The 16,397-nt window shown below is 41.1% G+C and overlaps 1 protein-coding gene across 2 annotated transcripts in view; it reads left to right on the plus strand.

Moving 5' to 3' along the window:
• The window catches only part of LOC126092383 (centrosomal protein of 120 kDa-like), a 185,848-nt gene that overhangs the window by 114,148 nt on the left and 55,303 nt on the right, over positions 1–16,397 (plus strand). For both annotated transcript variants that reach the window (XM_049907947.1, XM_049907946.1), the window contains exons 9-10: positions 9,654–9,757; positions 9,835–10,017. In XM_049907947.1, coding sequence (XP_049763904.1) covers positions 9,654–9,757; positions 9,835–10,017 — 287 coding nt within the window. The remainder of the gene's footprint in view (positions 1–9,653; positions 9,758–9,834; positions 10,018–16,397) is intronic.

Genomic DNA, 16,397 nt, shown 5'->3' on the forward strand with positions numbered 1-16,397 from the left:
AGTGGGTGCATGGGATAGGAGTGCAACGCGGGCACTAGAAGCAGTTAATTTGTGTAGAGCACAGTGATGGTGATGTGGAGGAATGGATTGGTAAATGGTGTCAGCAGTGGAAGAGGAGACAGGAGAAGACAGTATGTCGCAAGAACAGCTCCTATCTACATAGTTAAGAAAACCTGTTGCTTAGTGGGAAGGATCCAGATGGCAAAAACAGTGAAGCAGCCATGCTTCTATAAACAATTTGTGTTAGCTGTTTTTTTTTTCAACAAAGACATATCAATCTGATGGTTCTGCATTATTCACCCCTGTCACTAGGATGGTCCTCAAGATTGGAATTATCACTTTCTTCTCACTTTCTTCTTGAAATCTGGGGGTATTTTCCCAGTCTCAGCAAGTAGGTTCAAATTGATTTCGGTTGCCGTAATATGCACAACTGAAGAGGCTTCCAGGTTATACTAGCATCTGTCTTTAGACTGAAGACCACAACAGACATAATAACGTACCCTGATGAGGTGTCATCCATGTCTTCTGCCACTGTTTCTTTGCCATGGTGTTATACCTATGATCGAATAACTAACATGTACATGTATTGTAAACATAGATAAGACATTGAGTGACATTGGTAGTGTTCAGTAGCTGAGCCCTGGTTGCGACAGAAAATTTCAGTTTTCACGTTAGATGCATATAAATCAGTTTACTATGACAAGGTATGAGTGGACTGATGGGTGGAATGAGTGGCGCTACACTTTATACCTTCTTAACAGCACCCACTGTTTAATCAAAAGATTTTATAGCAAGCACTGATCATACATAACTAAAGTTAGGCAATAATGTAAATAAATAAATAATTGATAAAACCCTCTAAATAGAATGGGGGAAATAAATGGAAAAGATGACTGAATAACATAGTAATTTCAGTGATGAGTTTGATTTAAATTGAAAGGTCACACAAATATGATGATGGCCTTACAAGAGTATATTAGGAGCATGTCTGTTCTCCCTCAAGCTGAATGATGAAAACTGTAGCAAGTGCAGTTAAGTTGTGTAAAATAGTGAACTATTTGGCAGAGTCCCCAGCAATTCAGCAAACCCAGTTGTACTATCCAAGTAAAAATTTTGATGAAACTGTACAGTTAAATTGCCTCATTTATACTGCATCGTTATTCGCAAACAGTTGTTATGAATATACGATCACTTACGCCAAGCTAATGCCCTTCAGTCATAAGAAAAACACAATACTCGAAAGTGTTGTGACAATGAGTAACTCCATTGGACCATATCTGGCAGGTGACATTGGAGGTGTGGGCAGGTTGGCTCATGTGGAGATGCAGCAGTGTCGCGTAGTTCACGTGGCAGATGAATTGTTGAGCTGTGTATGTTGGTGTTCTAATATCAGAGGTGGGGATCGCTATGGTTGACCAACAATGGAGGAGGTCTGTTTTGCAGTATCCATGCTGCTTTGAGGTGGTTAAGGGAGACAGGAGTTGGTTTGTCATTAATAAAATGTTGAAGGTATGGGTTCCAAGTTTCAGCACTTTGTAGGGTTCTGAATAAAAAAGGTGCAATGTGGGACATATGATGTCATCATGGAATATCAGTTGGTGACATTGTTCGACATCTCTATGAATAAATGCCTTTGATGTGGAGTATGGTGACAGAGTGATCCATGTGTGGTCGGTGTGATTTTTGAAATGTCATACCAATTGAGGAAGAGTGAACTCTTTGATGTTGGTTGCGGACAGAGTATAATCAGCAGGGAGTGCAAGGGATTGTGCATACACTGTTTTGGCAAGTATTATCATCATACGCAATCTGTATGCCTAGTAGGACCCATGGAAGTACCTCAGTCCGTGAACCATTGGGGCATATGAGCATCACTTTCATTGTTCTATGCTCCCTCTCCACCATACCATTGCTTTGTGGGAGGTAGGCAGTGGTGCACATATAATCAGTTCCACAGAGGCAGCAATGAGCATTGAAAATGGCTGATTCAATCTGTCTGCCCTGGTTTGTCTTAATATGGTCAGGAATGCCAAAGTGCACAATCTGTAGTTCTACTAAAGCCCATGCGATGGTGTCTTCTGTGATATCATGAAGGGGCCTGCCTCCACCCAGTGAGTCATTTTGTCAATGGCAGTGAGAATATAACAAAATCCTTTGCACTCAGGCAATGGCCCAGTGATGTCAGTGTGGATGTTTTGAAACGTGCTATCGAGATGGGAAAGTCGCCTAATATAGGTTGAAGTGTGATGCCCAGTTTTGCTTTGTTGGCAGGGTAAACAGAATGAGAATATATATGAAAATTCCTGCCAGTTTAAAACAGTATGCCGGACCGAGACTCCTGAGTTCAAGTCTCTGTCCGGCACCCAGTTTTAATCTGCCAGGAAGTTTCAGGGTAAACAGCATCGTGCCCAGTGGTGAGTCAATTTTTTCATTAGGCCACACAAAATGGTCTGTTATGCACTGTGCCATTGCCTGGCATCAGGGTGACTGAGGTTGTGAAGTCTGTCAAATACTTTGCATCATGTGCTGAGGGGTACCAGTGGCCATGCTTTCCCCCCGACACATCACAGAGTAATGTGGTGGTCACTGAAGGCAAATTGCATAGTTTAGTCTGAAGGCTCATATATCCATCAGTGACTAGTTGAGTGGTGGTGAGATCATTTGTTTGTTCTTGTGCCATTCGTTCATAGTTGTATTATAGGGAGATTTCAGCTTGTGCCATTTGTTCATAGTTGTATTACAGGGAGATTTCAGAAATATGTGAGAAATAATTGGTGATGATATTATCGGCTCTGTGCACATGTCGGATGTTGGTTATGTATTGGCCAATAAAATCCAAGTGATGGAAATTTAGGGGCTAGCATCTGTGGACAGATTGCAAATGGTGTCGACCAAGGGCTTATGATCTGTGAATATTGTTACATGACAACCTTTGACGTCTTCATTGAAATAATGCACAGAGGAGTAAACTGTGAGCAGCTTGCAGTTGAGTGCTGACCTTTTGCATTGCATGTCCGAGAGTTTCTTGGAGAAAAATCAAAGTGGTTGTGGGCACACAATTATCAATCTGTTGAAGAATTGCTACATTTGTAGTGTTGCTTGTGTCCATTGTAAGGGTCAGTCGCACTTCTGGTTGTGGGTGTGCCAACACAACTCTTTGAACCATGTAATTTTTGGCATGGCATACACTTGAATCATTTCTTGGGGTCAGGATAATTTTCTTTTTCCTGAGTTTGTCTTTGCCTTTCAGTGCATTTGTTAGCAGAATCTGCAACTTGGATGTCTGTGAGAGGTGTCGACGGTCAATGTTCAGAATCCTGAGGAATTGTCACAGGTAGTGAAATGTTTTTAAGTGAGGAAGGTCCCACACCAGCAGCACACATTCAGTTGTCAGTTTGATGCCATTGGCATTCAGAGTGCCTTCCGTCTGCTGAAGTTGTGATTTCATCTCATTAATGACTCTCAGGCAATGTGGCTAGAACCTGTTCTAGATGCCATGACTGCTCATCAGCAGAACATGAGTGTGCCATCAAGATATGTAGAGCAGAAGGGGAAGTGGAATAGGAGACTGCCACTGAACCACTGCCAATCATGCACAGCATTTTTAGGCCCTTATGGCATAAAGAGATACTCACAGTCTGAATGGAGTTAAAATGGCAGTCTTTTGAATGTGATTGGGGTCCATTGGTATTTGTAGGTGGGTACACTTGCAGTCAATTGTGCTGCTAATTTTACACCTTTGAGGGTGTGCACAAAGTCTTGTATGTTGGGATTGGAGTAGCTGTCATGTGCTATTCAAGAACTGAGGACCCTGTTATCACCGCAAAATCTAGTAGGGCCATCTTTCTTAGGATCGAGCTCGATTCTGGAGGCCCAATGATTGTCTGAAGGGCAAACAGCTACTGCCTGAAAGAGTTAATTAACTGCAACTTTAACAAATTGTAAATCTGCTGGGGCTAACCGTGTGGATTGTGTAGAACTGGGGGTCCATGCATGGTCATTATGTGATCCATGGTTCCATGACGAACAGTACGGGTACATGCACATATACGTGAGGTCAGGAGCACTGTTAACAGACACTGCATGCTGCAGTTTGCTGACTTTGGGGTGGTTTTCAGCAGCCAGTGGCGTCCGTATTGTCTTGATGTGTGCTGGAGGGGGAAGTGGGGGGGGGGGGGGAGGTCTTGCCTATGCGAGGGGGTCTTGCCCATGTGAGGGGGTGGGGCCATGTCCAGCTGTTTGTTGTCTGCCATGCAGAGCTGTTCATGTGTTGCTGCTAGGGCCACAGAGACAGGAGGCAGCAGTGACGCGACGTTGAAGCTCTTCGTTTTCTGTATGGAGTTATTGCATCCACACATTATAAACAGTATAGCGTCGATGTGTATGGAGCATTTCTCTGAAAGTTGGACTCATTTGCATAGAATGTCGTCATTGCATTGTAGGAGGAGCACAGTGGGCAGTGATTGTGACAGCATGGAACATGTGGAGGTAACTTGCAATCAGTTGCCCGAGATGTGGATGGACGTCCTGTAGAAACCTTGCAACTGAACTCAGGCTCGTTTGCTACCTATTTTTCATGTGGCTCATCTGCAAAGGGGGTTGGTAGTAAACGGTTGCATTTGCACCCCTATTATTGAGTCAGATATTGGCTGGCTTTTGAACAGCAGTGAATTGAACTATACACGTTCAGATTGAAACTTATTTATTCAAAAGAAACACTTTAACGTTGTGCATTTTTAAGTTCACAAATAATAATCAGTGCAATTCATACACTGTTTCTCTCACACCCACACACTTTCACTTTGTTCCTTCGCATACACTGGTGTCCATGCTTGCACTCGTGGCACTTTGCCGCTCCAAACTAGCCACCACAACGGCCAACGACAAAAGACCTCGTTTTCCCGCTCATATCCACAGTCCTGAGTCGAGTATATAATTTTACACATTTATCACCACACTTTTATAATTCGTTGCAATTAATAGAAAACCAAAACACTATGCAACGGAAATACAACGCCCATCAAAACACAAAACAAGTATTTCTGGTCTATTTTGCCCAGCATATTATCCCTGTTGCCTTGCAACCTCTTCAAAGAACTGGGTATACTAACTACTGCCTCTCAGTATATTTACTCCTTAATGAAATTTGTCCTAAATAATATATCTCTTTTTCCAACAAACAGCTCAGTTCATACATACAATACCAGGAACAAAAATGATCTGCACAAGGACTTAAAAGCACTTACTTTAGTTCAAAAAGGGGTCCACTACTCAGGAACACTCATCTTCAATAATTTGCCAGCAAACATAAAAAATTTAGTTATAAATAAAGATCAGTTTAAAAGGAGCCTGAAAGACTTACTAGTGGCCAACTCATTCTACTCCATTGACGAATTTTTTAATAGAAACAAATGATGTATTGTATATATATTCATACTATTAGTATTGTTATTTCAGCTTTTTATTAAAAAAATAAAAATAAAAATAAAAATAAATAAAAACTGACATGTTCCACATCCACATGGATCTCCTCAGCATGGATCTATGGAACGAAAATCTAATCTAATCTGGTGAATATGCATGGGCTCTAAGACATCAGGGTCAGCTGGTGATGTCATAAAAAGTCAATTCCGATTGCCTGTGGATAAAGGTGTGCCTGACAGGTGCACAGTGCATGTGGCTGTGCCGTATACACTAATATTAGTGTCATTGGTATCCTGGAGTGTGAGGGTGGCTGCCGGCTCAAAAGTTGAAACAGATGAGAGTGGAAGTGAGCTGACATCAGAGGCCATGTCTGTTAGTAAACATTGGTTTGATGTTTTGCCCAAGGTGAAGAGACATCCGTGAGCAACAGCAGAGGTGGGTTTGTTAGGTATTCTAGTGGTTTGGAGGTAACTTGGTGAGGTGTCATGGGCTTGAGTGCCTATTGTGACCCGCCCACGGAGTCTGCATGCTGTGTTGCCAAATTGTGTATGATGCAGGGTGGTCAGGATAAAAGTAGCCAATGTACTTGTAAAGAAAATGCAGTGAGATTACAGAAATGAAGAGCTGAAATTGATGTACCATTTATTTGCAATGAAAAATACTGTGAAAAAAAAAACATTTATAGAAGATGTTGATGGTGATATCCAACAACATCAATATACAGCTGTGCACATCTACACTCATTCAGATTCACCCAGCGTAAAGTTCGGGTGTCAGTGGTGGCAACTTCATGGCGATGTTGTCTTTCTGTTCCTGTATTTTGGGTGGACTTGTTTCATAGACCTTGCTCTTCAAGTGTCCTCACATGAAAAAAATCAAATGTCATTAGATGCAGCAAATGTGGAGGCCATCAATGTTTTCTGAAAGTTCGTTCCTCAGTAAAGACATCTTGGACTCATTCCAGGAATACCTTATGATGTGTGGCATGTTGCCCCATCTTTGCAGGAAAAAGCAGTATTATCTTTCATATTCAGTGAGTTGAGCACAAAATGTACCAAAAATGTCCATATATGTAGCTGTGTTGAGGACAGTGTCAAAAAATATCAGTCCAATGATACTCATTCCTGTTATACTGCACCAAATTCTGATTTTTTTCATCGTGGAGTGGTTGCTGACACACAGTGTTAGGGTCCTCCTTTGCACAGTACCTTGTGGTCATTGAATTAACATGACCAGAAGGAAGAAACCATGTCATCACTCACAATGTAATGGAAAAAGTCTAACAAATCATCGTTGATGTTATTCATAAGTGACGTGCTATAAGCTACACATTTCAGACTGTCATCCTCTCATAATCGCTGCACAATCATCACTTGAAATGGCTTCAAATTAAGACTTTTTAATATTCACTGATAAATTCTCCTCCTTACATACACCTTTTGGGCCAGTCTACATGTAGACTTCTTTGAGCTCTGAATAGTTCTTTGGCAAATGTCTGCAATAACTTCTGGCATGTGAACTGAAGGAATTCATTGTCATTTTACATTTTGCACAGATCTGTAGGTGCACCAGTTTTTATTCAGACTCTGTACTGCTCTCTTTGCTGGTAGTCCTCTATCTGGATACTTGACTCCGAAAATGTCATGAGTTTCCTTAATCTAACCTGTTTTTGCGTATGCTTCCACATTTTCAATTCTTTCTGCTGTCAAGAAAGTCATTTTGCAGACTGCAAAGGGAAACGTGTAACTTCACTGATGAAATAAACTGAAATGCTGATGAAAGAGTGTTAACAATCAATTATTGTATAAAACTGTCCATTGTTGTAGCTGTTTATTTCAGAAGCTAAAATATTACATTCACATTCAAAGGGGAGGCAAAGTACTTTTAACTGCTCCACCCCTTGGCAGCAGAGAACAGGTCCTGGAGCTGGGGTGGCTTGCATGACGTTTTTGCTCTGTGTAGCTGTGGGTGTGGATGTGCACTGCTGTGCAGACAGTGATGAGTGTTGAGGTCTGCCATGTTCATAACCCTTTGTGTCTCATTGGCTGTGTTCATGCGGTGTGTGAGTGAGGTTTGCCACATACGCTGCTGAGTCAAATCTTGGGATGCTGTTACTTTTTGGCTATGGTGAATGACAGTGAACATTGTGTCAGCTGTCTATTGGCTGTCTCATTAGGGATCATGGTGGGCTTTAGGTCTGTCAGTAGTATGATCAACCACAGGACACACAGCTTGGCATCCAATATAAGAGCTGGATCGGCCGAGGTGCAGAGGTAGCGCCAAAGATGTGACAGTGTACTATCACCCAATTTGATCTCGTACATGATCTCTTGACAATGGTGTTTTCCATGGACGATTGTCTCTGTAACAGCACCACCTTGGCCGTCTTGTATCTATTTTCTGCTGGAGGCAATTTGATGATATTGTCAACTGATTCCCAGTGGCCTGCCAGGTGGCTGATCAGATGCATATACTTCAGTTGGGCATCAAAAATGCCGGTTGTCTGAAAAATGCACTCGATGATCGTGAACCGAAAGCTTGGCATTGAAAAGTGGTACTTTGAGCTGAGCAGCACCTGAGGATGTCAGTTTACCAGTGGTCACACTATGTCTGTGAAGTGTGTGAGGCAAGATGATTGCTGATCGTTCATGCATAGTTGGTTGTTGCGTGGCTAATATGTAGTCCAGTATGGAAGACAGGGATGACCCGAACATGGCACTGCAGAGATAATTAGAATCGAGAAGGCACTAGAAGGTGTCTGTGGAATTTGTTGGATTTAAGTCGGTTAACAGATTCATCATATGCCTCCATTGTTGCAGTGGCATACCACTATTGGCTACTGATAATGAAAACAGATTATTCACGCACTCAGGTTTCACGGTTGGATTCACACACTGTTCACACTGATCTTGCATGGCATTCCAATGTGCTGTGGCCATTGATGTAGGTGCATTGCCAGTGTTGTGGTGTACAGTGGCCATATTGTCACTGTGGTGTAAACACAATTGTGTTTGGAGACCAATTTGTGTGCATTTGCGGATGACATGGGGCGACCAATGCAGGAAGTGGGATATTAAGCTGGAAGTAAGCGACAGATAGAGATAACACACCTGGATCACTAGAATACTCTGTATTAAACACAGCACTGCATTATACGAAAGAGCTTGCAAATTGCTCATGCTAAAAATGTTTGGTTTCTCTATGATAATTTCCCTGAACATGGTATGCCATATAAATGTTATTTATAACTAACATTGCTGAACGTATTAAGGGAGAGGTTAATGCTATAAGGGGCACATGCTGACATCATGCTTTGAGTTTCTGCAGATTACCAGGAGTTTGGGTTCATTTGATTGAATTGTATTAATTACTATTGTTGTTACTCTTGTACCATTTGAGTTTCAGACAAAGCAAGTTTTTTTTTTTTTCTGTTTGCCGTATACATGAGCTTCAATTTGACATACAGATGAAGAATGTAGCTACATTGGTTTGTCAGTAGTTTAATTTTAAATATTTGTTAAATCATAGTTAATGAAAATCTGTGCACTAGAAGACATAGAGAAGGTGCAAAGCTGCAATGTACTTGTGGACTCACACTTCACAGTTTGATATCCTCATATTTTTTGAGCCACCACTAGACTCAGTTTCAGTATTTTTCATATATTTCCAAGTTATATTAAGTAGCTGGAAAGTATCATTGGTGCACAAGTCTCCCCTAACTCGTGGGCTTTACCTGACATTTGCTGTCACCTAACCCGTTTGTAAGCACACTGTGCTGGGTTGTCTTGCTGCAGTGTTGCTGTGCCATATCCCAGCCAAATCCAAACCATGGCTGTAAATTAACAAAGAAATGTGGTTCTCTTATTAATAACTTGAATACACAGTTTTAATGTTCCGCAGTAACATCTATTTAATAGTATGTGGAATATCAATACTGTGTATTCAGTTTTTAATATGTCTATGTTTCTCCAAGAACTGATGGACTATTCTGCAAGTATTATCAAATGATTATCATGTTTCTTGTATATGTAAAGCAGCATTGTATTATTTAATCTCTGAGAAAATGGTCTTAAATATATCATACATTCTTTAAAAAAAGTAAAGAGTGGAGGAATTTATTAAAATCATTGACTATTTCATGTACCAAATAGATGTACAAACATTATCTTACTTCATAAATTAGCAACGGCTGTTGACGATGTACAGTTTTGTAACCTTTTATGTTATAGAGCAGGGTATGAGCCCATTGGTGTGTAATAACCAGTTGACCTCAAAAGCTGTGAAGGAATTGGAAGAATGGAAAGCAAAACAGAAAGAAATTTTTAGGGAGCAGGTTTGAGCTTTATATATTGTATTTAAATTAATGTTTCTTTTTGACTATTCATATTCATGTAGTTAATATACTTTCAGCTACAGAGGAAAGAAAATTATTATTTGAGTGTTTTATCAGCAAACTGGGAATTTAAAAAGGAAGAACTTGAAAAAGCTATTAACAGTAACATACAGAAATTTAGTGCTTTAGCACAGTCGCTAGAAGTCTCAGCTACCGAACTTTATGGACAGTGTACACGAGCCAAGGAAGAAGAAATTCAAGTAAGCCACAAGATTTATATAAATATTTACATTCAATTGGAATAGTATATGTTACAAAATAAGTTTATAAATTTTGTTTCATAAGTAAATTCATTAGTTAAAATGAGATAAATTTAAAAAATGCTTTCATAAGTATGACAACTTGTGTGGACACAAGATGGTATAATCTTGCCACCCTCTGACTTGAAAACTGGTCAGCAAAGTCATTTATTGCCTGGTGTGTAGCTTAAGATGAATGCAAACCATAATGCAACTTTCCATTTTTCACTGTAGCACAACATTGCCAGAGGTGATGCAAAAAAGACTTACAGGATGACAAAGGAACTGTAACTCTATAATTTGCATTTGTAATAAACCCTGAACTATTATTTATATAATCTGCATTTATGTCATCTGCTTCAGTTACTTTCTGTTTTTTAATTTGTTTTTCAAGAATGGAAATCCCTGGATGGAAAAATACGTTAATAAAGGAAAGACAACCACTAACCTATAGTTGACTTACGTCTCACATAGAAACACACAACAGAAGACTACTTATAATAGCTTTCAAGCTCTTTCTCCTTCTCTAGTAGAAGTTCACACATTCATACACACAACAACACATACATCCAAAAGCACACACCCATACCCACAGAATTATCAGAAGTGGTTGCCTGGGCAGATGGAGGTGGGGAGGAGGCAGAGAAAGACGCAAAAGGCAAGAAGGGGGTAGTAAGATAGTGTGAGGAAGGTCTTTCCACAGATGACTTAGCGCCTGCACAACAAGACGAAAGGACTTCAGAGGGTGGAGTATATAAGAGGTAGGGAGAGGGAGTAAGAGGAGAAAATGGAGGGGAGGAGAGGAAAGGAGAAGAAGGTGGAATGAGGAGGGGAAAGTGGGGGGGAAGAAGGGAGGAGAGAAAGGGAGAGTGGGAGAGAGGTAGAAAAAGGGGAGAGATGGAAAGGGGGGGAAGAAGAAAGGGAGGGGTAGAGGGGAGAGAGAAGGGTAGAGGAGGGAGAGAAGGAAAAGAGGGAGGGTGAGGAGAGTGAAAGAGAGAGGGAGAATGGCCACATAGGGGGAGGAAGTGTAATTGCAGCATAGCTGATACATAACATGGCTGTTTTCACATGTGGCCCTGCCTTTTATAAGGTAGGAAATGAATCATATTGGCCTTGGAAGGAGATGGTGGTTTGGTATAGAGGACAGGTCTTGCAGCTGGGTCGACCAAAAGGTAATGACACGTGGTATGCAGGATTGGGAGTAGGATTGTAATAGGGGTGCGTAAGGATATTCTGTAGGTTGTCTGAGTGGCAGAAGACAACTTTGGTGATGGGACACAAGTTTGGGTGATGGGGACATCCCTCATCTCAGGGCATGATGAGAGGTAATTGAAGCCCTGGCGAAGGATGTGGTTGAGTTTTTCAAGGTCAGGGTGATACAGGGTTATCAGAGGTGTGTTGGTTGGTGACTGGTTATCAGGGTTCCTTGTGTCAGAGATGGGGAGATCTGTTTATGGATCAGCTGGATAGGATACTGTATGTCAATAAAGGCTTTTGCAAGGTTATCGGTATATTTCTATAGCTCCTGCTTTCCGCTACAGATGTAGTGTCCTTGGGAGCAGTAAGGCAGAGGCTTCTGACATGGAACATGTGCAGCTGTCAAAGCAGAGGTACTGTGGGTAGATGGGTGCATGATACAGGGTGAGGAGCCATAGTGGCACTTGAAAAGGTGATACAATATTTTTAAAAGTTGATTAAAAGGTGACAAATTACTTCAATAAACAAATATGGCACAAATGAATTGTTTTTATTTTCGATAATGTTCTGCCAAAAAGGCCAGTGTAGACCGTAATAAATTTCTCTATTATGATCATGGATGGAATATGGCCTTCTTTTCAGTTATACAAGTTTATTAATGCATGCTCATATATTGGTAATTCAGTATTGGTATCATCATCCACAAACAAAATATATATCACATTTTTACAACTAATGAAATTCTACAGATTAGTACTGGAAAAAGATAACAGAATATTTTTGAACTGCTTTTTCTTAGGAATTATAAAAAAAAGTGAGGTTATTATACTAGATTGTCCTTTCTCAAGATTTTTTGAATGGTTTACACTTCCCTTCCTGTCACACTTTCTTCTATTTTCAAGAATTGTGAACCATCAAGCATACACTGGACCAGTTTTTCTGTGTTTAATGTTTCTTTCTTTCTTTTTATGAGTGCTCTCTTCAGTTTGGCTGAAGCTTGTGAGAGAAGCTCTTCTTGTGCCTCTTTAGGTAGTTGTGTTCTTTTTCCTTCCTGTCAGAGCAGTTGTCCAAATATTTCAAAATTTGTTAAGGCTTCTGTTACGTGGTCCCATGGAAATTTGAATGTGCAGAGAAGCTTTTCCATTTTGAAGCACATGTTAGGAAAAAACAAGGCAGCATAAAATTAAACACAACAAAATTGGCCCAGGGTGTGCTTGATGGTTCACAGTTAATGAACTTAGAAGAAAGAGTGAAAGAAAAGAGCCAGCCGGAGTGGCCGATAATCTTACCAGAGCCTTTATTGACAGACTATGTCCTATCCAGCTCATCCCTATACACATCCTGTGTGATTTCCTCCTTCAACCCTGTGAACAGCCCACTGACCAGCATTCCTCTCATAACCTAGAATCACCATGGCCTTGAAAAGCATAAACACAACCTTCACCAGGGCGTCGTTTACCTCTTGTCATATCCTGGGATGAGGGATATCCTACCCAAAATCCTACCCATACCACCAAAAATTGTGTTCTACCACTCACCCAACCTGCCCTTGCTCGTCGTTATTCCAATCCTGTTCCCAATCCTACATCCAATGTGAGTCAACCCATGCCCAAGACCTGTCCCATACAGCAACACACCACCTCCAATCACAGTCCAGTCACAGGCATTTACTACCCTATAAAAGGCAAGGCCATGTGTGAAAGCAGCCATGTTATAAGTCACCCATGCTGCAATTACTTCACAGCCATCTATGTATGCATGACAAGTAACCAGCTGTCTATTCATATGAATGGCCACCGTCAAACTGTGGCAAATCATAAACTTAACTATTCATTTACTGAACTTGCTGTACATCACAACACAAATGACTTCTTTACCCATTTTAACTGGTGGTTTGAAAATGAATGGATATGTTCAAAACTAGTCACCAGTAAAATTACCCAACTTTGACAGAAATTTAAATAAAGAATTATCGAACTTTGGTTGGCGGTCCTCCCCCAACAAAATGTTGGAGCTACACAAATGATTTCAACAGCTGCTGCACTGTGCACGACATTTGGATACTAGTTTCTCTGAACTACGCAGGAGGACCTTAATTTCTCCTGGCATATACAGTGTTCAAATAACTTATAGGACTGCAACCGAGTGACGTCATCAATAACTACCAATATTTTTACAGGAGCACACCATGCCATTTTCAAGGAAAGTAAGCGCTATAAGCACTGAGCAAGCAAATGTAAAACCTCAGTTTTCAGATAAACTCCGTAAAGATAAAAAGAAAAAAAAAAAAAAAAAAACCACACACACACACACACACACACACACACACACACACACACACACACACACACACGCGCGCGCGCACACAAGCACGCATGGGCAGTGGCACTGACATCGTTGTTTTGGACAAAAGATGCAGTGTTGACTGTGTGATTCAGTTATCACAGGATCGGTGCTGACCGCACAAACAGTATTGAGAGAAGAACTAACAGTTATCTGAAGAAAAGTTCCTTATTGCAGAAGATTATTGAGAATCTCAGTTCTTATTGTACTGTTCCCCCTAGGTTACATGGCCTCCCTAAGGTCCACAAGCAAGGGGTTCCTCTTCCTTCGATTGTGAGTAACATTGGTGCTCTGACGTATTGTGTAGCAGAACACCTTGCTACTCTGTTGCGGCCTATAGTAAGTTGGCATGAGCACCATATTAAGAACTCAGTGGATATCTTATGCCAATTAGAGAGGATTCATTTGAATGACTCTGATATTCTAGTAACTTTTGATGTGGTCTCTCCCTTCACTTGTATCTCTCTGTCTGATTCATTAAGTCGATTGATGGTATTAATGAACTTGTTTTAACATGAGTTGACATCCACTTACTTCACTGAATTACCAGTACTACAAGCAGACAGATAGAGTTGCGATGGGAAGCCTATTGTCACTTATTATTGCCAATTTGTTTACAGAAGATTTCGAGGAACATGCCTTGTAGTCAGTGAGTTGGTGGATTTGAAACCTGCATGTTTTTTCAGGTATGTAGAAGATAGTTTTGTTGTTTGGTGTCATGGCAGTGAGACTTTGAATGGCTTTTTAGAACATCTGAATATTTGTTTCACGTTGAAGGTGGAAAAGGATGGCTGGCTTCCCTTCCTCAATGTGCTGGTCAGGAGGAAAGTGAATAGTACATTGAGGCATGTCATTTAAAGGAAGCCTACTCACACAGACTTGTATCTGCGGGCTGATAGTTGTCACCATCCGGCTTAGTGTGAAGGGGTATTTTGTACCTAGGCTCAAAGGGCTAATGTTGTCCTAGACCCTGAGAGCTTGTCAGCCAAGTTAGCCCATCACAAAGTTACCTTTCATCAGAATGGTTATAATGAAAGACAGAGTAGATGTGTGTTGTGTTATTTACCAACTGTGCACTGGGTGAGTGACAATTATACCAAGGTGGCACCAAAGTCTATGACCTTTTTGCCTTACGCAGGGAGCGTTTCAAACAGGATTGGTTATATTTTGCAGAAACATGAAGTGAAGTGTGTTTTTCGACCACCATCTTTCTGGTTGTGTAAAGAATTATCCTAGTTTGCGTAAGGGTGTCTACCATATTCTTTGCAGTTGTGGCATGTCATGTATCGGTCAGACTATCAGAACTGTGGAGAACTTGTGTACGAAGCATAAGCAGCACACGGTTACAGTAGCTGGGCAAATCTGCCATTGCAAAACATTGTCTTGGCACCAGTTATCCTATGGAATATAACAACATGAAGACTCTAGCATGCACTTACAGCTATCGGGGTAATGTTACTAAGGAAGCTGTTGAAATTAAATTAGCAAGTAACCTTATAAATAGAGAAGGTGGTTTTTGTTTGATTTCTGCATGGAATCATGCTCTCTCATTTGTCAAAAAACAGAGAGACAGAGTTTATGCTACTTTACCGATTAATTATTTCTGTCTCTATCAGGAACTGTTGATGTCGGCCATTTTCAGTTTGTGATGGCACTATTGTTTGCAGTGTGTCTGTGTGTTACCTTTACAGAGTTTCAATGAAGACCAAGGTTTTAAATTTGCTTGCACAATGCTTACCTGCTGCTGTTTTGCCTTGAAAATGGCAGGGTGTGTTCCTGTCAAAATATCGGTGGTTGTCGAAGACATTACCCAGCTGCATTCCAGTGTGTTATTTGTAAGCAGGTGGGAATTTCCAGCATATCCTTAGCTCTCACAATCCTCCTGGCCTAAATCCCTGCCTGACTGTTTCCCACTGGCTCACCTTCCCTTTTCCCTTCATTCCCTCTTTCCTCCCTCCCTCCCTCCCTTCCTCCCTCTTCATCTCCACCTTCTTCTCCTTTCATCTCCTCCCTTTTCCCCTCCCCCCTCTCACCCTGTTTCTTATACACCCTAACTCCTGAACTGCCTTCATCTTGTTGTGCCATACTGACTCATTTGCCTAACTCTATCCCACTACCCCCTCCAAGCCTCGTGCATCCTTTCCCTATCCCTGCCTCACCTCCAACTGCCCAGGCAACTGTTATCAGTTATAAGTAGTCAATCATGCTGTGCCCACAGATGTGTGCATTTGGGTATCTGTGTGATTGTGTGTGTGTGAATATGTGTACTTCTAATAGAGAAAATCAAGAGCTGAAAAGCTAATGTAAATAGTTTTCTGTTGCATGTTTCTATGTGCCACATGTCAGTCAGCAGCAAGTGAGTGATTGCCTTTCCTTTATTTCACATAATTGGTTTTTCATATTTTTGAAGCTCTTTTATTGTTGCTGCTGCTGCTGATTGTGGGTTCAAGATCAAGAATCTAAGATCAGTTTCCTGTTCCCCCCACTCAGAATAGAATCAGTGAATCCTAATTGTCTGCATATAGAGTAAATTCCATGTGCAAGCATGAGGAAATTTTCTGAATGTTTGCCTAGCATGTATCTGAGGCTGGATATGGGTTGTGTATGTCACCTAGTTGGATGAGAGGAAACACTCTAAAAACGACATCCAGGCTGACTGGCGCATCAACCACATCTGTCGGGCAGATTCAAACTGAGGCAGTTGTGTCTCCTCGTCCAAGAAGCGTGTGCTTTAACACACAGGGCTCTCTGGTGAAATCTCATTTGTTCTAATTTGGGTCTGAATTTCATCTCCTTCTTCA

Source organism: Schistocerca cancellata, chromosome 7, assembly GCF_023864275.1.
Source record: "Schistocerca cancellata isolate TAMUIC-IGC-003103 chromosome 7, iqSchCanc2.1, whole genome shotgun sequence".
Lineage (NCBI taxonomy): Eukaryota > Metazoa > Arthropoda > Insecta > Orthoptera > Acrididae > Schistocerca > Schistocerca cancellata.